This window comes from Poecile atricapillus, chromosome Z (genome assembly GCF_030490865.1).
Source record: "Poecile atricapillus isolate bPoeAtr1 chromosome Z, bPoeAtr1.hap1, whole genome shotgun sequence".
Taxonomy (NCBI): domain Eukaryota; kingdom Metazoa; phylum Chordata; class Aves; order Passeriformes; family Paridae; genus Poecile; species Poecile atricapillus.
The window spans coordinates 62,486,677-62,510,627 of NC_081289.1; the positions used below are offsets into that span (position 1 = coordinate 62,486,677).

A 23,951-nucleotide genomic window follows, 5' to 3' on the forward strand; every position below is an offset into this window, starting at 1 on the left:
TATTCACCTGGCCTTATAACCTCTCTCTCTGTGAAAATGTGTCATTACACCCAACTCAGAGCAGGAACTCTCCTTCTTCCAGCTGCTTCCCACACCCAAAGGATGGCATTCCAGTTCCCAACCTCTCCAGAGCTGTGCTGCAGCACTCCCACAGTAGCTTTTCCCTTCTAGACACTCCTGGCATACTCTCCCACCAAAATACATCCATTACAGGCAGTGGGTACTGTTTTCCCTTCTCTCTGCAGCCCCAGCCTCGAGCTCGTTACTCTCTGCAGGAGATGTGGTAGCTGGAAGCTGGGGGACAGAGCAAGGCACCCTCTGCTGACCTCCCTCCATAACATCTTTAATGTCCCACAGCCTGGCTTCTACCCCTGAAGAAGATGACAGTCGTTCCAACATGGAGCTGATCACATGAGCTGGACATTAAGAGACCTTATTTTTTGCTGTGTGGTGTTTTTTTTGTTCATTTGTTTGTTTTTGGTTTTTTTTAAGACTTTATTCATCTAACATGCTTGACCAAAAATTACAACACTCAAGTTATGCCAAAATGATTAAATAATCTTTAAGCTTTCATACCTCAAGTACTTTAAATGATATTTTGAAGTAACAGTTGCTTTCATTTCCTTTCCACATAAAAATACACAGTATTTGGAAGATACCTTAGGAAAAATTATTTTTAAGAGAATATTTTATGGTTGACATAGAAATTTTGATGAGGCTAATAAAAGGACCTCTTCACTTTAAGTGCCATGAACAAATGTAAACATTTCAGACTTTAACATGCAGCCAATTTCCTGCCACATTTGTTGCAAACCGCTTGAATTGTGACTAGCTAAGCCACTTTTATTCTATCTACATGCTATTGTTCATCTTCCAGTGATGACAGGAGTACATATTCAACTGTGAATTTCAATTCTTACTGATTTAGGAGCTGATCCTGAAATTTCTACACCAGTAGCTTTGACAAAAGTGGCCCCATCTGAATTAATGGCAGACTGCTCATGCACTTGTGAACCACGCTCCCAAAAACCAGTTGCAGGTGTCATCAATAGTTTTGGGTTTCACTTTCAGGAAAAAAAGAAGCACATTAATTTAGACACACAGTCACCTAACAGATTACAAGAAATGACAGACCTGTGACTTGTCATGTTTTCTGGGGGTTTGGTGGCTTCCTGTGGGTCCACAGCATGAGTCAGTTACTGGGCTTGGACATCTCAGCTCCAGGCAGCACCTGGAAGAGCTGCTGCACATGGGAAGCCAGGGAAAAGCAGAGTTTGTGCCCACCTTGCTCAGAGCAGAAGCTCACATGGCCTGGTTTTGCAACACTGGTATGTTAAATTGTTTGTGTATAATGTTCATGCAGCTGCTATGTAAAAGTCACATTTACATCCATGTAACACACAATTCTCCAATGCATGGGTGCAGATGTGGGCTATGCACAGACCTGCAGCCATGAGCTGGGAGTGCTATGGTCTGCCCAAAGTGTGTGAGCAAGATTAATGTCTAGATGCTGTCACCCCCAATTCAGTATGTCCACATATAGAATAGAGCAGTTAAGTTATCTCCATCAAGTCAAAAGGACACGTTTTTCAGTTCAAGGCAGAAATCCATTTCTTGCAGGAGATGTCTGAAGCCCTGGGTTTTTTGGTGGCTCTGTAATCAATTCTTAAGCTTCTGCCTAGGACAGGACTGAAATCCCAGCAGCTTCAATACCTCTGCTAACACTGCAGGAGAGCTGCACAGGCAGTACCATGGCTGTGGACCATCTCAACCAGCTTCTGACATGTCCCCTGCTTTTCTTGGTGCCAAAAGCAATACAACAGATGGGTTTCTACTGGTTTTGTTCTGGGCTTCTCTCAGCAGTGTCCATGAGTGGGCAAGTCCCAGGTCCCCTGCGGTGACCTCTGCTCTTCACACTTTGGTGCGTACCCATTGCTCACAGCCACCCAAAAGTGAGTGTCCAAACTACACCTTGGGTTGATGCCTTCCCCTTGACATCTATGTTTCCCAAGGACAAAATTATCACAATGACATTTAACCATTCCTGACCAGGGCCAAATTCAAACCAGTAATCTCATCATTGGCTGCATGTCTCATTAGCAGGTTTTAAACCAATAGTCTCAGTGGGTTTTATTTAAAATACCATTACTAATCATTGGGTGAGCCCTTTGCAGGTTTTTCCTCTTTCTTTTTTCCTTAAATACAATCACATATCACTTTACCATATGAAAACACAGTTATATTTTTTTTCTTTCTTTTTTTTTTTAAGGGAAATGTCATCCTTATTTTCTTTTTTTAAACAGGCGAGACCAGGTTACAAATTCCTGAGTTTATACTGCGTTTAACACAGTCTCCCTTCTTGAATGTTGAGCTGTTTACAGCATGCTGGCAATATGCACCATTTCCCTTGCCATCTGTAATGCCAGATGTAGTAAAACTTCATTTCAGTACAGTGAATTAGGGCCTCTTTTGCATTGGTTTTGAATAGATGCAAAGACTTAGACCTGGAGGACTTGGAGAAATAGTTTTCCTCCTCTGACTGGTCATTTGTGTACCATCTTTTATATTTTTCATGTTGATTAAGGGAAAACATCTTTACCATGATTTTTTTTTTTTACCAAGACCTCACTGGAAAACATCTGAAATGAGGAAATCCTAGTCTAAACACGTTTAAACTGCAAACTTTCTTAAAGAAACACTCCTTTGAAAGACATCATTCTTTTAATAAGTCCAATATATGGTATGTACAAAAGCCCCTACTAGATATATATATTATACACACACACACATATATATATGTGTGTATATATATATGTGTGTGTGTGTGTGTGTGTGTGTGTGTGTGCGAGCAATGAATTCACTTTTCTGTGTTCACAAACATTTTAATGGTAAAATGTTAGTCTTTAATCTGTTTCTGGCACCAAAATGTCTTTGTTCCTTGTCCACTTTTGTTACTCTAAATTTATCTGTGAAGAGCTAGCAGGGAAAAAAGAAGGATTTTGCTTTTTTTTGTTGAATGGTTCCCTATTGGGATTCTCAGCCAGCAATATAAAGTTGCTAATGTGTTGGGTACAACTTTAAATCCTCATTATAATCATGTGTTCCTTGGAGTAGGTAAGTCAATAACTATAGGCGGATTAAGTGGCTGGTAATTCACAGTGCACACAGATGCATTCACATAGGTGGTGGTTCCATCAGCCATGACACCATAACCTACAAAGGAAGAAAAATTCTGGTTACTCTCATTATTACTTATTATTCTCTTTATTTTTTAATTACCTGTATCACACAACAATAAGTGCCATATTTTTTATTACTTAGAAGGATTTTAAAAATTCTCTTCACTCAAAACATGAATGTTCCCCGAATCAATACCATCTTTGTCCTACAGCAGAGCTTTTCAAATTGTTTAAGAAAAGCAAGATGGGCCCTCAGTATCTAGTGGCTGTTATCTCTGGCAGCCAGCTCAATAAACCACCTTAGAAAGACAGATACTTTTCTCTGCAGAGATTTTTCTCTTAAAACCTTTTTGGTTTTGGAAAGGATGCTTCTGATTGTTTAGGCTTGCAGTCATCAGTACAGCAAACTTTGGGCAATTTTAATCTTCCCACCATTTTTCCTGCCCTCTGTTGAACATCCTTTAAGCAACCAATGAAGAAAAAGCATTGCTTGATTGAGGCAAGAATATGCATGTGCATGTGCATGTGCATCTGGGCAGGATTTGCCTAGTAGGAACCTCTTTTTGCTATGTCTTTGAACTTGTTGACCAAAATTGATGGACAGGCACTAAAATGCCTGTGCAGGCTGAGAAAAAATGGCTTTATTATTGAATGCATTGTCTAACAGACAAGGTGAATTCACACCCTAAAACACCAGAACATTTCCACAGGAGAACACACACATCCGTGTGTGTCACCAGTGGTAAAAAAGCTTCAGCTACATCTCATGTCTGGCTAGACACCCAAGGCAAACAATTCCAGAATCAAATATGCAGAAAACCAAACTTCTAGCTCTAATGCCTGTAGAAGTACAGTGAAATGCTCTTTCAGAAAGTGAAGAAGCCCTTTGACAGCCTTGGTGTCATGAAAAAACAGACACACTGTTGTCAAAAATCTTTTAATGAATCACTAGGATAAAAACATAAGCCTGATTACATGAAAGCTAAAAGCTTAATGTTGGAAACTTTCACTGAAGTATTATGATCAATATGAAGAACTGCAATCATCAGAAATACGTGATTTTGGGGAAATCAACTGGTAGAAATTTGTACTAAGACTCAATTTCACCTTTCATAAAGTTAATAGTGAAATGTATTCATTGCTATATACACAAGGAGTTACAGCTAGTCAAATCCTATGTTCCAAGGACCCTATGGTTTTTCTGAACGCAATTTTGTGTCTTTCAGAACTCTGAAAATTGCATAATTTGCAAACAAAGAAACAGTAGCCAAATTCCTTTTTTTTTGGTTCCTTAAAACAACCTGAATAATTCAGGGCCTCCTGCACCTCCCATGGAAGAAACACACTATAATTAGGGACCAGGGCGGGAAGAAAACCCTGTAAGGTTCCTGTCACCGGCATTTCTGTAAATCCCTTTCTGTTTGCCACAGAACGACTGCTCTGAGGAAAACACGAAATGCATGGAGGACAGTCAGCACTGTGTTTAGGACTTGCTGTCTCCTCGGCTACACATTTGGAGAGAACAGACACAGACTGCTAACACAATCCTTTTGCTGGAAGATTCCTAGTGCTGCAGCTTTCACTCCTGTCCCACTGCCAGCAGAGTTTCCTTGGCCATACCTCAGTGGAGGTATAATGGAAAAACCAGAATTTTAGCCAGAACCCCTGCCATGCTGCTTGTCCCTTCCATGGGTGGATCAGCAGCAAGCCCATGTGCAGAGGTATTTTTTGGCAGACATGGCAGTGGAGGGAAGGAATAAGGAAGAAACATCTCTTATAAGCATCTCTTTCCCCCAGATGTTCAGTAAATGACTGCTGCAGATGTAGCTATGTTCACTCAGAGGAAAAACTCATCTGTTCAAATCATGCATTCTCTCTACAAAGTGCAACTTTGTTTGCACAGGCTGCCTGCAATGGGAATTCTCCTCTGCAGAGATTTAGCATCCCACTGAAAAACAGGGTCTACAGCTCCCCATTTGTTTTCTCTAAATTATGATAGTTAACAAGAAGAGTACCTTGTTTCTGCGTTCTGATACCTACTGTGCCAACTACACTAACTCACAGGATTTGCTATTCTGTGGAGGTGCCATTCTTTTCCCTCAAGAGTCAAAGTTGGGCTTGGTTTTAACAGATGTGATTTTGTTTACCTGCCTGAACCTTCATGGCTAGCTGTTTGCTTATATCCCCTGCAACCCTCTTGCCTTCCAGTTTCTGAAATGACAGTGAGTTTGAACTGTATTCACCTGCTGTCTTGGTTGGAATATCAAAGATCACTCTAGCGGCATTATTTGTTTACTCTGTGATTTAACAGCACTTTGGACATTAACCAGGTATTAACAGGTCACTGCAGATGAGACACATGAGGAGAATGGACCTAATCCTTGAGCTATAAAATAACAGTCTGCATATTTTTTTATACCACCAGCAATGCCACTTCTAATATGCCATGGTAAAAGTCCCCAGCAGCAAGTCAGAGAGGGATATCTTGGGAAGAGCTCTTCACAAAATCAGAAGAATCTGAAGGCCAACTCCTCCATTTTTTCCATCTCTACACTAGTGAGACCCACAGAGATCCTACAGCAAAGGCTGGAGCAGTCCCAGAAGCAGAAAACTGGCAGTTCTGGAGTACCTTTTCCTGCCAGTCAGTTAACACTGCCAATGACTGAGCAGCTGATAATACACATTACACACCAATGGTTCACTCCTGCACAGCCCACTGCTTTCTGCTTAGGGTGGGGGCACTGCTTGAAGCCTTGCTGCCTTGCTTTGTGGACAGAACAGACAGCATCTACCTTTCCCTTTGCCAGGAGATGAACTCCTGCTGTTACTGACTTCAGCAGAGGCTATCTGTCACCATTCACTGGCTTGTGTGAAGGGAACTAATTTTCTTCCCAGTTAAATATCAAATAGTTAATAGAACCACTTGTTTTGTCTGAGCACAAAATCTTCCCCTGCCAAAACAACTAAATGCATCCATAAATATCTTGGAACTTCTACACCAGTCAGTGTGTCTTGTGTGTCTTGATTTCAACTTCATATACACACTGATGGGGAGAGACAGCTGTTATTGTACAATCTTGAAGATCAAGCCTTAGAAGCACCCCTCAAAACATTCTTACCCATTTTAAAAGCACAGAAGCTGAGACACAGAGATCTTACATGAATTACTGTGAAGCGCAGGTTCTGCTGAGGAAAAAAAAATCCCTCCATCCTAATATTTAGACACTTTCTGTAACTACTGGACTTGTGTTCTTATTTTAAAATTTACAATACTCATCTCTGTGAAGGAAGCATCAACCTGTTTTATAGATGTAGAAAATGAAAGATATGCTCAACTACAGGTATTGAAATGTGGCTATCAGCCAATTTCACCTCTATATATGCATTTAAAAATGCATCTGAATTCTAGAAGTGCTTCAGTTCAGACATTCAAGTTTGAAAATGCTGGTTAAGCCTTCTCTACTTGCGGCTTCTAAATACCTATTATGAGAAGAAATGTGTTCTGACCTTCATGGATATGTCCAAAAACATGAAGCCTTGGCTGTATTCGTCTCTGGACTGTATTCAGCAGCTCAACACATCCTACCCGTTGCATTTTCTTAGGAACCCAGTCCAGAAAACCTTTGGAAAAGAAAAGAAAGCTTTAAGAAAAGACAGATAATCCACAAGGTTTTGGTGTTATACAGCATTTTTGAGATTTCATGTCTCATGGCTTTTCACAAACAGCCACAGAAGAATTGAAAAGGCAAGAATTGTGTCTGCATTGGTAAGCAGAAGAGGAAGGAAAGGAAAATACAGACGGAAAACCATAAAAGCTCATCTGGATAAAAAGGTCTGTGATAACTCTTTCCAGTTGTTTTTCAAAGAATAATTACTGCAGTCAAAACATTTTTTGCACTGCTGTTAATGGGATAACTCAATTCTTTACCCATTTTTCTTCTTGCAGAGAATGAGGTAAGAACAATAAGTCCAAAGCAAGCCTCTAAAGAATTTAAAACATTTAACTATTTAAAAGCAGTCCTGGGACCTACTTTTTTAGATTGAACACTTAAACCAATGTAACGGAATCTGTGTTGCCAATACTACAACTATATTGTTATCACATTGAACGCTACAGTAGTGGAGCTCAGGTGAGGGATCCACTACATGCCCAAAAAATAACATCCCTGAGTTAAACCGCTTCATGGCACAGCAAGCCCCACTTGGTTAAATTGATGGATCTCAGAAGGGACACTCAAGCCTTTTGCAGTAGATGTATTTAAGTACTGCATTTACTTGCACAAAAATTGTGTAAAAGTGTATTTCTTATGAAAATAGACAGAAATATTACATCAACTCTTTGTCTAAAAGTATTGCAGGGGGATGTTTACTGCCAATTGGTCTCATGTTTCCTTCCAAGCACTAGTATAAGGAGGATGTTGTATTGGAGTGTTTGCAACAACCAATCTGTTTTCTTTCTATTCATTTCTGTTCATTTCTATTCAGTCACTTTCATAAGGCTCATATTTGGAAACGTGAAAGATAAAATCTTCATGCTTATATTTTGTTGTTCTGATATTTTCCCTGCGTGCCTGTCATAGCTTTGCATCTCTTGGATTTGCTGCAATAGTGTGAATATATTGTGCTTTTAGCCAGAAGTGCAGAGTCTGGACCTGATTTTCATACATTTACTTTTGATATCCACTCAAGCATGGCTAAGCAGGCAACCAACTGGTTTGAAAAACCAGAAGTGTGGTATTCAAGCTCTTGGACAAGCTCTCCGATTTGCTAGAGCTTCAGGGTAGGTTCACACATTGACAAATACCTCTTTAGCTGCCAGTGCTTGAAAACTGGGCTGAAGTTTGGTAAACTGTGAGGTTTTACCAAAATGGCAAAATTTTGCACTTGTTTCATACCTACTCGGAGAGCTAAGTTCAATTTTCAGAAAAAAAGTTGGGAATGGGGCATCCTAAGTGTCAAAAAGAGGAAGTTCTGAACATGGTCAAAGACAAAAGGTGCTGTTTGGCACCTGTCAGAGGATGTAGAAAAGGAAAGCCCTGCTGAACTACAACCAGACTGAGCAATGCTCACTCCTGCTGAATTCACTTGTGCCATCAAAGGGAGGTCAAAATTCACCAGAGAAAAACAGTATTTATGATGTCAAAGTGAGGCCAGGAATTCCTCTGGAATAAAGTCACACTTTTTTTTGTTTTTCCTCAGAGTAAACATATTAGAGCCATAAGTTTTATTACTCCAATGATTTGAAGCAGTTAATTGTCAAAATGTCTGCAGTGAACATAAAGCCAAAAGTATTTCCACTTCAAAAACTTCACAAACAAAAATAATCCATAAAATTAACTTCTCCATTAAATTAAGCATTATTTATGTTGAACATGTTTTTGTTTACATGCATTATCACCCTTCTGAAGCCTTCCCATATGTTTGCAGCTTATTATGTACACCTGACTACACAAACTAAGAATAATTGATTACACCTAGCTAACAATTAGAGTTCATCTTAGGGGTTTTTTAATGTTTGGTTACTTGAAACAGGTTTCTGCAGCTGTCAGGAAAATATAAATCTTTGTCACAGACTATCAAGCAGACAGCTGCAAATGAAGACTTAAAAGTGAAATTAAATTAAAAACAAAGAAAAGAACGTGAACTTTTGGAAGAGAAAAGAATAATAAATGGAGATCTTTGGGACAGAAAGATATGCCGATGTAGAAATGAGCATTAACGCTGATCCCATAATCACAAATTCTATATTTCATAAACTATGAAATACATTGCATATCATTGTTAATAATAATAGACAAGTTACTAATAAAATGGTCAAAACCAAATGTTTTAACCTTTTTTTTCCTCATCCAGTGTGAACCTCAAATGTATCCCTGCCCTGGTTTCATCTCAAAGCACTACTCTAAAACAGAAGAGAAAAATTACTCGGATTTTTGTTACATAGCTAAATGAAAAACAAAATTCATTAACTCTTAATTGTGCTTCTGATCTAAATCAGACTGTTTCAAATCCATGTAATAATGGAGTATTAATTAGTTCAGGAGAATGCACACTCTTTTGCAGTGAGGAAATGAGAAAGCAGCATAGAAAATGGATGATAGGCTGAATTTAGGCGGCCATTCTGGAGAATAATCCCCAGAATTTGCAAGAGGACTGATTGCTATTTATGATCCTTAGGAAAAACCTTAGTGAGGAACAAGAATCAGCTTCCTGGTTAAAAAACATTGGCTGGGAGGGTCAGAGGATCCTGTCTCCCAAAAGGTCTGCAGACAGAGCTGCACAATAAGGTGGTTCTGCAAGTTAAGCAGAGTGCTAAGCTCTTTGAAATGTCATATATTTGTTGCCATAGGTGTCAGGGAGACCAACAGCTCCTGCCCTCAGGCAGAGGGTTCGGTGCCTGAGCTATCTATTAATGCATCAATAAGAGAGAGACAAAGAAACAGGAACCTCTGGAAAAAAAGGAAATTCTGAGGGAATGTTTGAAGATAATTAAAAGTGGAAAAAAAAAAAAGAACACATACTGAGCCATGGAGATGGGGGGAATTCACATTACTCCTTTACAAACCACTAGAGATGGGTGGCCCTTCCTCAGAATTACTGCAATTATTAATTTACTTTTCAATTATTAAATTTACTATTAAATTTATTACTAAAGCCTGTTTGTTGAGTGCCAACTCTGCAGTGCTCTTTAGGGGTCCTCCTCCTCCTGCTGATGCCTGTGGCTACTGGAGAGGCCTGGTGGCTAAAGTAGCAAGGTGGTTGAATCTCACCACTTTCCAACATTAATTTTAAGTGACTCTTCAGTCAGCTGAAGGTTGGCTACAGTTGGTCAGCTGGCTTTAAAAGGGGTTTTCAAAGTGCTGAAAAAGCTTCTAAAAAGTTTTAAATATGACTTATAAATAAAACTGCATGAAAGACAGCATTGTGCCTTGGATCCTAGCAGGGATTACCCCCATACCGATGGCCTGGAGCTGATATCTTGGGCCACAACACTTAATTTCTGACATCCACTTTTACAGGACAGGCTCATGTTAAAATCAGTCCACAGCATGGCATGAGACTACACTTAGGTGAGAAGTCAAAACACACACCCCTAACTGTGAGAAACTCTGCTCACAAAGAACTACTTTCCTCCAGGATTAGTGAGCAGTGGAATGCAAACATGTCCTTCTAAAGAAAACAAAACAGAAACCCTTTAGATACTTTCTCCTCTGAGCTCTGAAAGAGAAGAAAGGGTGGAAGGCGAGGGTTTTAGCTTCAGGAAATTGGGGAATCTAAAAGTTTAAAGAAACCAACTACCTTAATTTCACACAAAGCACAGTAAGACTCAGTAAAACACTTGAGTACATGGTTCTTGCTCATGTTCATTTATTAAATTAGTGAGAGTCAAACACACATTCACATTATATATAGACTGCTATATATATTTAATACATTGGAAAAAAGCTTAAAAGCCTTAAGCCCTTACTGAATCTGTACAGGTTTGTGTGATTGCATTATTTCTGTAGCAAAGGTAATGTCAAAATTTTCTAGGAATACAAGAAATCTTTTATAGATAGATAGCTTTTATATCACCTATATTAACATTTGAAAAATGCACATGCAAAACTATTTCTTTTTGATCTGTTCATGTTGCCAAACTGTATTACAGGTAAGCAATTCAACCATGCAGTCCAAAGAACAGGCAAACAATGGGGAGCATCTGGGTTTGTAAGGCAGAAGCTACACCAACTCAGCATGATGAGGAAAAAAAGAGATTCTGGGTTGGTGGGAAAATGCAGTAGCAAGTCAGGGAGAAAGTGATAAAAATGAGATCTTAATCCTGCATTTCTCTTCAAAAACACTCCATGCTTTCAATCTAGTAATTTCACCAGTGGCAGATTAAAAATGTGCATAGGAAAACTAGACCCTGCTTATTTATAAAGCTCATTATGGCTTTATGCATTAATGTTTTAATTTTTAAGCCATTATTTAATTCGCTGCCATTGAGCAGAGGTATCATAGATAATCATGAGCTGAAGTACTGGTGCTGCTGAAATCAGTACGCATGTTGCTCTTGACTTTTGTAAGTCAGGATTGCACTCTTTTTCTAAAGACAGCCATCAGTTACCATATAATCATCTGAAATACACAGCTAAGAGCACTATTATTTTCTTACCGAGAGGTGGTCCATGTGTTATAAGAATATCTATTCCATCTGGAATAAGGTTCCATTTCTCTAATAGTGCTTGGCCTCGTGGAAGATTAAAGCCCCAGCCATAAAACCAAGGTTGCCTGCCAAGAGAGGAGGAGAATGTCTTCAGTGCTACTTCCATGTACTGGTTATCTAAGTAAAATACTGAGGTCAATGCTTTGCTACCATGGAATTTGAAGACACAAACAGCATTCATTTTCTTCTTTGTGTGCACACAGTAATCCCCTCTTTCCATACAAACAGTGCTGTTTAACTTGTATAGCAAATACGTGCAGTCCTCCCTGCTTTCAGTAGACAGCATACAGCAAAATATTCACAGTAGTGCTCGAACTACTTACAAGCCCTGGATACCAAGATCTCCATGTGTGGATTATCACGCTGGCTCTCACAACATTTAGAAGAACAGCTGTCTCAGACACACCCACGTGACTTCTGTTTCACATTGGCTCCCACCACGTTTGGCCCTTAGCCTATGACCAGCTGGGCAAGGACAGACCCTGGCACCATGACAGATCCTGCTCCAAAGTCAGAGACAGCATCTCTGCTGCTTTGTTTCCCTAATTGGATACATCCCATCAGAACAAGAATGCTGCTGCTTCTCTAACACACAAATTTCTTCTGTCCTCTGGTATGTTGACTTGCTTTTATGTAAGACTTTGCATATTCAGGATTTCTTACTAGATAGGCATTTACATTTTTTGAAATGTACTTATGGAGCAGCTCATAATGGAGCAGCAGGACTGTAATACTGCCAGTCAGAACATAATTTATCTGTATCTTGCTATCCCGTTGATTAAAAAACTATATTTCACAGCAATTATATCACAGTGTTAAATTATGTCTTGCAGACTAGGCTCCAATTCTAGGACATAAAATTGAGGGGTTAGTTTTAGGCTGGAAGTTTTAATAGTTAAGACTGATGTCTTGTGGCCGTACCCATATTTGAAGAACAATGAACAGAATGTTTTTCTTCCACAGACAAAAAGAGGGTCAACTACTGACGACTGAAAAGCTTGCTTTCTCATCCCCTGCCTCTTCATCACATGCCCTGGATAACCAGGTCTTGAGAAACAAGTGTCCCAGGGAAAAAAAGAAAACCAAAAAACTGAATCTTCAAACATCTGCTATCAGAACCAGAAATATATCTCCCAGCCTCCAGAAGCTGTGATGAGGGAGGTAAAGAAGGTGTTTGAAGAAAAGAAGCTAACAGCATTAGTGGTGAAGCACAAATCTTGTTCTGAGTAACATTGCTCAGGCCAAGGCAGCTGGCTAACAAAAAGACACGTCCCTACATCAGGCCACAAACTCATACTTTTCTGGTTACCTGTTCAACATTCCAAGCAGCCTTTCCTCACCTTTCTGCTGCCAGGGTCTCTAGAGGGAAGCTCAGGGAGATCTTATCTCTCTAAAATTTCCTGAAAGGCATTTATAGCAAGGTGGGAATTGGGTCTCTTCTCTCAGCTAACAATCAATAGGACAAGAGGAAATGGCCTAAAGTTGCACCAGGGGAGGTTTAGATTGGATATTGGGAAAAATTCCTCACTGGGAGGTCAAGTGGCTAAGTAACCATGCCTGGAAGCATTTAAAAGGCGTGTAGATGTGGCACTTGGGGACATGGTTTAGTGGCATCAGGTTTATGGATGGACTTGATCATCTCAGATGTCTTTTCCTAAACAATTATGGGATTCTCCTAATTGGCTTATTGTGCAGCAAGGTACCAGCAGTGCTACCATGTGGCATTGCCATGCAGCAACCACACAAGCTCTGTGGAACTGGATCTGTTCCTCCTTACATTCAGCTCACCACTGAGATAAGGAAATAATTTTTATCACACAGGAATGCCTCAAAAATTAAAAAAAAACTAAAGTGTGTGAGGTGCGAGGATATTACAGAAGTGGGAAGCTTCATAAAAATATACAGTGGTTGGCTTTTTCTAAACTCTTCATCCTTTCCTGCCTTGGGATTGCATTCCACACCTAACACACCAAGTATATTTCTTCACCAAGATGAAAATACACAACTGTTTGGCAAATTGTCTGTAGACCCAGGGCACATTTCCCATTAGAATGATCCCACTGACAGAAAATATTTGCAAGGGCAAATAGGTGGCAAAAGAAGTGTCAGCACAGTAAATCATCTTTTTTAAGTCCTTGACAGTTTCAGTGCATTTACATCCCTGCTGCCATCCCTTGCATGGCCTGGTGCTGCTGGGCAGGGACAGGATTGTCCCTGGGTCTCTGATGGGAAGCATGGGGAGGCACCATCCCACAGGTGTGCCAGACACTGAAAAGAAGCCAAGAGGAAAGACCAGCATTTGCCCAAGAAGCAAAAGTCAAAAACTCACAGAATAATTATTTTAAGACTACAATGAAGCATTTTAAAAGAGAAATAATCATGACTGCCACAGGTCTCCCCAGAAGTCAGCTTAATCCTGCTGAAATCCAGACGACCACAAGCCATATAAGCAGCTGTGAGAGCCTCTACCTGCCTCTACCAGGGTTGGACTACACATGGCCACTTTCTAAAAAAGCCCATTTCCCTTTATGAATAGGCAAGATCTGCTTATTAAGACAAGAAGCACTTTCCCCCATCCCTCCCTCCTCCCTCCCTCGCTCCCTTTGTGGTGACTGCAGCAGGGCTGGTAAGTTATGCATGCTGGAGCTGTTCTTTTGTGAAGGGGAGATGTTACAACTTGTGTGATTTGCCATTATGCTGTCTTTTGTGACAATCCTGAGATGGAAGGAAATGTCTGGAATATTTCTGGCAAAAAAATTAAAAAATCCCAGGTCCAGGAAAGGATTCAGCAGAGGATGCTGGCATGCTTTACATTGGAGAGAAGAAAGGCAAATCACACTTCAGTGCCCTCACCCCCAAAGCAAAAACCATCTTTATAAGCACGTAAGGATTTTATAAATCCCTAAGTCCCTTCCTCTGGAAATACAAAACAGCTATCAAATTTTCTGAATAGGGAAAAAGCCTTCTTCTCTTACCCACTGATGAGCCTGTGGCCTGGATATCATGTTAAGACAACTTTGTCTAGAATTTGCATTTACGATAGAACCTGGAAACAAAGTTAAATTCTTTATATCAAGTACTGAATTTCTGTATTCCCAGTTAGTGCTTACTCAGGAAAAGTGTAATTATTTTTATAATGTATTTTTCAATAATATTTTACATTTGACAAAGTATGCTTTACAAGAGAAAAATCCACTCTCCTCAAAAAAAAAACCAACGCAAGAAAAATTTATTTGGCAATTAAAGACATATATCATAAATATATTTCACCTTTGAAGTGAAGCACTCATCTGTAGAAATGTACTTTGATTTAGGTCTTACCTTTTTCAAGTGAACAGTTTGAGTGTCTCCAACACTACTGAAATTCAACCATTATTTTGATAAGAATAATGATCTCGTCTACACAGAAGACTCAAGGGGGAAAATATATCAGAGGTGAATTTGTTTACAGCACAACTGACCTTAAGTTTAAAACATTTGAACAAGTTTTGCAGGCCAAATAATCTATGGCACAAAAAGGGCTGAATTACCACAGTTTGTGCTAGAAATCGGATGTTGCTTTATGTACTGAATTTCTATCTTTCTTTTCTAAAGTAACCATTGGAATAATTTTCTTACAGAATGATAGTTGCTATGACAACCATAGCAAATTTTCGTTTTCTGAAACAGATGTCTCATTTAGTTGAAAATTAGAATGTGAAAAACCCATGGGAAAAATTAATTCAAACTTTAACAGAACACTGACTACAATGTAATCTCTTATAGGTTAACCCCTTAACATCTTTCTGCACTCCTATAGTAACCTTCTCATAAATTCTAATTAAACCAATTTAACCTCCTAGGAATGACCTTCTTAGCTATCATTAGCACTTCAGTTGTCTTTGAAAGGATCATTTGTGTTATAATAGTAACAGAAAAAAAGTCATAGTAAAAAAATAATCATCAAACATATTACCGCCCTAATTATTTATTAGGGTTTTTTTTATTTTCTTTAATTCAGCTACTACCAGAAAGAGCTAACATGTAGCCCAAGAATTCTTTTGTCGTTTAAATGGGGCTTTACTTAGTTTTGCATGTGCTCTACTGCATAAGTGGATGCACCACACATATTTGATCTGCCCTTTATGTGAAAATGGAGGGTTTTTCATATTCAAACCACTGGTACCCATCTCTGTCTGACAGGCAGCCGTACAAACAAGGGATACTTGACTGGGGAGAACTATCAATGCACATGGATTTTTCTATTACAAGTGATGAAAGACTGAAATTTGATTCTCCATTGCCTTGATTCAATTTAAACGTTTTAACTCAAAGAGTGCTTTCCTTCCTTTCCAGCTCAAGGAGACTCTCCACAGAACCTCAGCACCCCTGCAAACAAACAGGGTAGAAAACCAGTAGGCACTCCCTGAAACACGTGCCTTGGCACTGCCTCATGGCTGGGGGCTGTCAGCTAACACAAGAGCTACAAAATTTACTGCAGCAACTGCCTCTAGGCTGCCCAGCTGAGAAACACTAATCTTGCCACCAGTAGGCACCAATTGCTCTCTTTGACTTCAAGGAGAAAGCCCATTAGCCACAGGGAGCTATGGTAGTTTGACTGAACAGCAGTGGTGCATTAAGTATGGATGGACAGCATCCTGCAAACACCATGCTAGCAAAAAGTGCAGAACTGAAACACATTGTGCCTCCTAATTTCTATAGTTTCCTATAAAAATCTTCATTTCTTTTTTTTTTTCCAGCTGAAAGGCAAGTTCTCTCAGTAGAATTCCTTTGCTTACCAAATAAATTTCAAAAGTTCACAAACATATGCAACTTGCTCCAGTCTTTTCTCCAAAACTGCTGCCATTTTTCTCCTACAGGAAAATAAACAGATATTGGTTGGTGACTGACAAGAAGCTCAGTGGGAAAAGAATGGACCAAATCACCTTTCTCAGTCCTGCTCCTCTTCCTGATAAAACAAAATATTCCGTATTTAGAAGACTGGACTACCTGTGCTGAAAGCCATACTGGCAGGAGTGACTGGTCAAGGGCCATGGACCACAAAAAGCAGGTTCCACAGTGGCAAACATGGGCAAAACTCCAACACATCCTGATTCCCAGCCCAGAAAAACTCAGTGGTGGACACTTAAGTCTTTTTTTTCCTGGTCTTGATATAATCTTACTATCATAACTAGCTACATTCCTGTGGGCATGAGTGTTCAGTACTTAGCCTTTCCTCAGTAAGTAACTATTTTACTGAGTATTTCTGTTAGTTTTTAACTCTACTTTCTGTCCAAGTAAGCATTCACAAAAGTTCGTATTTTTGGGGGTTTTTTTGGTATCAGCCATTTCATCTAAAGGAGTTGTGAAATAACACAGACCTTTTTGGTTTTTCTTCCTTGCATGCAAAAGAGCCATCCAAAGCAGGAAGGGAAAGGACAAAAGGAGCCATCAGGCCATTGGTGCTAGGAATGACTGGCAGGGCACTGTTTGTTTATAGGCTTTGAAATTTCATTCAACATTGGGGCATCTGAGCCAAATATAACTGAGATCTAAGGAAAAACAGGTTTCAGGAGTCTTCAGGAGCATGAGAAGATTTATATTACAGTGAACTTCCATGTGAGAGAGGCAAGGGTGGTGTGATTTTAGAGAACAGCAGTGTGCAAAAAGAATTAAACTATGCAAAAAATAAATTTGATTTTTTTCATTCTTAATATTGAAGCCAGGTCTTTTTTTTATGAAATGTAAGGCCTTATAACTAATAAATGGAAATGATGCAACTCCAATCCTCTACTGGCCATAACACACAACTCTGCTTCCATGGGGAAGTTTTCCTTACTTGCTTTGTATCCCAGGTTGTCATTCTTGAAACTCTGAATCAAATTAAATTATTGTTTTCACAAAAGGAAAAAAGGATAAAAATCTGAATATGGCCCTTTGTCAGTAATTATTTCTCTTGCAATTTGAGTTACACATGAAATCATTCATCTTTTGTTTAGTAAAGGATTTCATACAGCTCTGACCACAAAGAAGAACGAATGAGCTATGACTAATAGGAACTGATCATTTCTAAACATTAATCTGTTATAAAACAATGAAAAATAAAATGAAATCTACTTTATCTTCATAAAAGGAGAACAAGAACATAACAGGTAAGGAGGAAAATTAATGAAAGACTGAATTTAAAATATGCCAGTACCAAATGCAGATAGTTTATCTCATTCTTCTGGAAGGCAAATTATTATGCTCCATCTGATATTTTTAAAAAATAATAAAATAAACAAAGGTATAAGCTAATTTGGAATAATTAGTCAAAATATTCAGTGCTGAGGGTGCAAATGTAAAACTGTACAGACTTTCAGTACAATCTTAGGGATTTAATGCAGAGATAAGGTCTTGAGTTCCTGATGTCTCAGAGCCTGTCCCCCCAGTCTCTTGAATTCTCAGCATCTAAAACCATACAGACAGGTTATCCAGCCCATATTTGAGATACTGATAGCTGGCAGTCACAGTAAGAAAGGTTAGGAGAGGAGTTAACAGCCCCTCTGTTCGCAGTACAGTCACCATCTCATTTTAAATATAAATTAAAAAAAAATCCAAGAAGGAAAAAAATACTTGATGCCCATCTATGCATGGCATCTTTATGGTTATTCACTGTCAGATGCCCAGACAGCTAAAGAAAAAGAACGTTCTTCCACACTTCTGGGTAGCTGTTGTTTGTTGTAGTCCCCTAAGACACTGCAGGTGTTTGCCACCTGAGTAGATTGAATATCCTTTTAGGGGGTATCCCAGAGGAAACATGATTAAAATATGTAGGATATGTAATAACTGCCCTGAGAAACAACAAGAAAGGCTCTCACAGTAGCCACTGAGTTACTGAACCCCCCAGTTACAGTCAAGCCCAAAAGTTACTCAGTTTAGTAATTCACCAGGTTTACATTCTTGTCTCAAAATACCAGGAGTAATCAGGCCATATGGACTGTCTGCCAGTTCTTTTCTGATTTTCTTCCATTTTATTTTTTTTACCTTCTTTTACTTAGAAAATTTAAATCCATTTTGATTTAAACAACCATGAAAATGCTTCCAAAACTAATAAATTAATGCAATGTGTGCATATATGCATGAAGTGCATTATTATTAATGTTTCCAATTTAGCAACAGATGAACTCACCTCTTGTTTGAAAAAGCACATACTGGTACTTCGTATGCCATGTGTCTCCCTGAAGTGAACAAAATCCAAGCAATCCCAAATTCCATATTTATGTTTTCTCACAGTTCTAAATTCACTCCACAGTGCAGTGGTAGAAGCAAACTGATGCAGCATAGCTTTCTATACCAAAAAAGTACATTTTTAACAGCTGTCCTTCAGCTATCTAGGAATCTGAGATACCTGAAAAATGGTTTAGCTTATCTGGTGAAGATTACACAATTAAAAATATTTGACGTGCACAGGTGCAATCTGGTGTTGTAATATTCAGACAGCTTTTTCTGAACTCAGGAAAAAAAAGGGAATTGAAGGCCTTCTGAAGAAGGACAGAAAGTCAAGAGGACTACAAGGATGTTGTGGGTTATGCAGGGAAGAAAAGTAGATGGGCCAGTTTCCAGATAGAGCTTAATCTGCCTACTGCGGTAAAAGACAGTAAAAAAATTAATACATCAGCAACAAAAGGATGGCCAAGGAGAATCTCCATTGGATGCAAGAGGAAACATGGTGACAAGGACTGAGGAAAGGCTGAGATACTCAATGTTTTCTCTGCCTCACTCTAACAGTCAGACTGGTTGTCCCTTGTACTGAGGCCCTGAGCTGAAAGACAAGGACAGGAAGCAGAATGGAGCCCCATAATCCAGGGGGATATTGTCAGTGATTGCTACACCACTGAGACACACCCAAGTCTGCAGGGCTGGATGGGATCTACCCAAGAGCTAAGTGTCATCACATGCAGGACAACCAGGGAATCAGCCCCAGACAACGTGGGTCTGTGACAGGCAGCTGTTGCTTGACCCACCCAGCTCCTTCTGTGAGAGGGTGATGCCCTCAGTGGATGAAGGTAAGGCTGTGGATGTGTTTCCCCGGACTTTAGAAAGCCTTTGACAATGTCTCCCACACATTCTCCTGGGGACACCGGCTGCTCACAGCCTGGGTGGGCCCCTGCTCCACTGGGTATAAAACTGGCTGGATGGGCCCAGGGACTGGCGGGGACTGGAGCCACATCTAGGTGGGTCCAGGCACCAATGGAGTCCCCAGGGCTCAGCTCTGGGGCCAGTCCTGTTTAATATCTTTACTGATGATCTGGACAAGGGGATCGAGGGCACACCCAGTCAGTTCATGGACAGCACCCAGCTAGGTGGGAGTGTGGATCTGCTGGGGGCAGGAAGGCTCTGCAGAGGGATCTGGACAGGCTGGATCCATGGGCCCAGGCCAGTGGTCTGAGGGTCAACAAGGCCAGGTCCTGGGTGCTGCCCTTGGCTCACACCAACCCCTGCAGCTCCAGGCTGGGGCAGAGGGGCTGGAAAGCTGGGAAAGGCCCTGGGGGTGCTGGGGACAGCGGCTGGACAGGAGCCCAGGGGGGCAAGAGGCCAAAGGCACCTGGGCTGTGCCAGCCGTGGTGTGGCAGCAGGGCCAGGGCAGTGACTGTCCCTGTGCTGGGCACTGCTGGGGCCACACGTCAGATCCTGGGGCAGCTTGGGAACCTCAGGACAAGCTGGACATTGAGGGGCTGGAGCGTGTCCAGAGAAGGGAATGGAGCTGGGGAAGGGTTTGGAGCACCAGGAGGGGCTGAGGAAGCTGGGGGGGTTCAACCTGGAGAAAAGGAGTCTCAGGGGGAACCTTCTGGCTCTGCACAACTCCCTGACAGGAGGGGACAGCTGGGGCTCTGCTCTCAGGGAACAAGGGACAGGACAAGAGGAAATGGCCTCAAGCTGTGCCAGGGGAGGTTCAGTCTAGACAGCAGGAAAAATTTCTTCATGTCAAGGGTCGTCAGGCATTGGAAGGGGCTGCCCAGGGAGGTGGCTGAATCACCAGCCCTGGAGGTTCAGATGTGCAGATGTGCTTAGGGACAGGGTTTAGTGTTGGCCCTGGAAGTGCTTGTTTTATGTTTGCACTTGATCTTAGAGGTCTTTCCCAACCTAAATAATTCTATGATTGGCTTCAATTTTCTCTGCTGTCTTAGTGGTGAAGAAAAATCCTCTTTTTAATTAATTTTAAACAATAGTAATTTTTTTAATGAAATCATTTATGAACAGCAATTCTAAAGGAATTGTTCTGATGTTAAAGTTTCACAAGTGGTAAATTATTTTTCGCCTTAAAAATCCAGGCAGGGAAAACAGAAAGAACTCAGACAGCTTTATTGCAATTAGTTCCTGTGGCAGTGGCTCTATTTATGGTTTTTCACATAGAACCACCATCTCCTTCTTGATGTGGTGACACCTTTACTGTGTGAAAACCTGGGGGAAAAGCACACATACAATATACCACAGAGTAGGGAGGCTGATTCTCACCAGGTGTAAATGGCTCAAAAGCTGGTGGAGCACTGCCAAATTAATCCAGTTGAGAATCAGCGTTACATATACCCACTCCAAACTAGTTGGCTATTTGTGTTTCTCTTGGAATATCCCCAAAGGGCTCATTGCAGTGCCCAACTGTGTTTACATCTTTGAAACATCCTGAAATTGCTGCTGTCTGGGACTACAGCTCAGACTACAGATAGAGCTGGTAGTTCTTTTGTTCAAGAAGCAAAAAAAAATGAGCCGAAAAGGCAGCAAAACAACAACAAAAAAGGCATTTTAAAATCAGCTCTGTCTCATAAAATTAAACTTTCAAGCAAATGTGAAAAATAAAGAGAAAACTGCTGTGGTAGATAGCAATTTCACTCTTGTGGTTTATGAACTGCAGGAAAGTGAAGCCAATTCCCCATAGTGAGATTACAGGTCTCCTCTTCTACAGGTCTTAAATTAAAAACCAGCTGAATCCAAAGTGAGCTAGTTTACTGGATCAGAGGATTCAATTATTTCTGCTAAGTAACTGAACATGGACTACTTCCTTTTAATAACACACAACTAATAATTACTGCCCAAGAAAGGACTTTTTCCTAAGCTAATTAAACTAAAGCAATATACTTTTCAACTGCTCTCAAATTTAACTAAAGTGAGGAACATCGAAAGAGCTTTACTGCAAAGTGGATGCAAAGAACTTTTGGCTTCATTAACTGCTTAAACTCCCCTTGCAAGAGGTCACAGTGAAATTGTTAGAGAACTGATCCGTATCCCTAATACACAACATGCAAGAGGTGTCTAAACTACTGATTTTCCTCCATTGTGATACTTTGGGATTGAGCTGTTCCCGACTCCTCAACCCCAGGAAACGCCAGGAAATTATATTTGAAAGAAAACATTTTCTGGGATGCTTATCAACAAGAAAATAAATTTAAAGCTATATTCTAAACTGCTGTGATTCCAGAATACCTAATAGGTAGAATTTATTGCATTGGTCTGACTGTGATAGTATTTGTGGACTACAATAGGTGTAGTTCAGTCTACAATTTCATTTGTTCACATACCTATTGCAGAGTTTAATTATTTAATAACAACTATACTTCTTCAACATGATATAGAAAATTTACTTGGAGTTAACTAATTTTTATCTTCTTCCACGTGTTTTTTTCAGAAATGTTAACGATTCTTTCTAATTCATTTCAGTCTCTTAATTTGTCTGGAAGCATTCATTAGAAAGACCTCCTGAATTCAGCATGATTGCTCATATAAGCAATAGCACCTGTATACTCAGAGCCTGCTGAATGACATTCACATCTGTATTTTCAAATCATGCAGAAAATTAAATGCTTTCCAAAATAAATGTATCACACCAAATGCACCAATTTAAACTAATTTTTTCTTTGTTAAACAAAAGAAAAATTAAGGATAAAAATGATCCAGTGATCTAGTCCTGATTCTAAAACAGCCAGAATGTTAAATCTCACTTTCAGCCACTGGAAAACCTTTAACACTCTAGAAGTTCAGTATTGTTCCGTTCTCCACACCACTTTGCCTGAACAGCTGAGCTTAATAGATCAAAATAATTCTACAGGAAAAACCATGTTTATGATCTTCCATATGCTGCAGACTAAACTAGAAGTGCATTTTGGTTTTAAGTCATTTTAGAAGCACCACTTACAAAATGGAAAATGGCTTCTTGTAAGTATAAAAGAGGAAATAAAAATATCACTCTAGCATTCTGTTAATATACAATTAAACTTGTATCTATGTGCCTCAGACTGATAACATATTTTAACAGGATGATGAACTTCTCCTTAATATGTTGCTATTTCTTACAGATCTGTCATGTCTTACATACCTTATACTGAATGCCTGAAATAAAATGTCTTCAGCATTCTCACCACAGTAATACAGCCACATCACGTAGGCTTAGATGCCCAACTTCTCTCAAAAATTTCTGAAACCTGAGATGCTTCATTTCTAAATAATGTGAAGGGTCTATTATTCCCACTGACTACTTTCATTTTTTTCAAGAACCACCTCAAGTTAACTTAATTATTTCTATTGCCTGACTCAAAGTCACTAATTAAAACAACTCCAAATACTTCCTAACTTTAAGAATCAGGGAACATCTATCACTTTTAAAACATATTTCTGAGCAACCAAAACCCAGCAGTCTGGGTTCATCCACATCCAGGATTTCTGCATCCATCCAAACAAAACTGTAGCACAGACATGCAAACAAGCCACCTGCTCAGAAATCTACTTGATCTGAAGTTTGGAAGAATTTTAGAGTGAATTTCGCTTCAGGAAACAGTACAGAAGCAAGTGCACTTCAGTTTTTTGTATTTTTATCTTTTGACCCAGTGAGGGTGCAGCAAGAAAAGAACATAAAAGAATCAGGTATTTTACTAAGAAAAACGTGTAGTATGTTTTTTTCCAGTAACAAAAACTTTGATTCCCTATATATTTTTGTTATGTAGAAGATGCTAAATAGGTTTTTTGATTTCAAAGGGAACATAAGAACTAAGAATTGGAATGGTCACTTTGAGGCAGAAGTTCTTACTCTCTCTGAAGTCTGGGAAGTGAAACCCAGATTGTAACACCTTGAGCTGATGCTGCTGCTCTATATGGAAGCCAAACTCCCAGCTTGGGGGGTTTATTATGTTAAATGAAGTCAATGTTTTATCTTGATACTGTTTCATTTTAATTGATGTTCACCTCAATGACTAAAAATTTGTACAAGGTCCCAGAAAGTAAACATTAGGTAATTCATCACTGGCAAATGAAAGCATGTCTGTCTCATGAAATGAATCTATAAATCTTCGCTGATGGAAACTGAGTTTAGTGAGGAATGAAAAAGTCTGTTACAGCTGTTCTTGAAAAGATGGAGGAGGAGAGCACTGAAATGGAGACCTAGGCCTGGAGTCTGTGTGGAACCAAAATAAGGCTGACTCAGTTTGTCCCTTTGCATGCTCTTTGAAACTGCCCTGATTGCACCTGGAAGTTACCAGCCTTTCTATGCAAAGTGCACGTGCACACACACAAAGAAGAAAGAGAACATTTGACAAGGAGTCAAATAACAAAGTCAC

The 23,951-nt window shown here is 39.8% G+C and overlaps 1 protein-coding gene across 2 annotated transcripts in view; it reads right to left on the reverse strand.

Moving 5' to 3' along the window:
• Nucleotides 1–1,496: 1,496 nt before the first annotated feature.
• LOC131573842 (metallophosphoesterase domain-containing protein 1) overlaps nt 1,497–23,951 on the reverse strand; it is a 61,024-nt gene continuing 38,569 nt past the window's right edge. For both annotated transcript variants that reach the window (XM_058828127.1, XM_058828126.1), the window contains exons 5-7: nt 11,338–11,453; nt 6,687–6,800; nt 1,497–3,213 (exon numbers count right to left, since the gene is read on the reverse strand). In XM_058828127.1, coding sequence (XP_058684110.1) covers nt 3,095–3,213; nt 6,687–6,800; nt 11,338–11,453 — 349 coding nt within the window. In that variant the 3' untranslated portion in view covers nt 1,497–3,094. The remainder of the gene's footprint in view (nt 3,214–6,686; nt 6,801–11,337; nt 11,454–23,951) is intronic.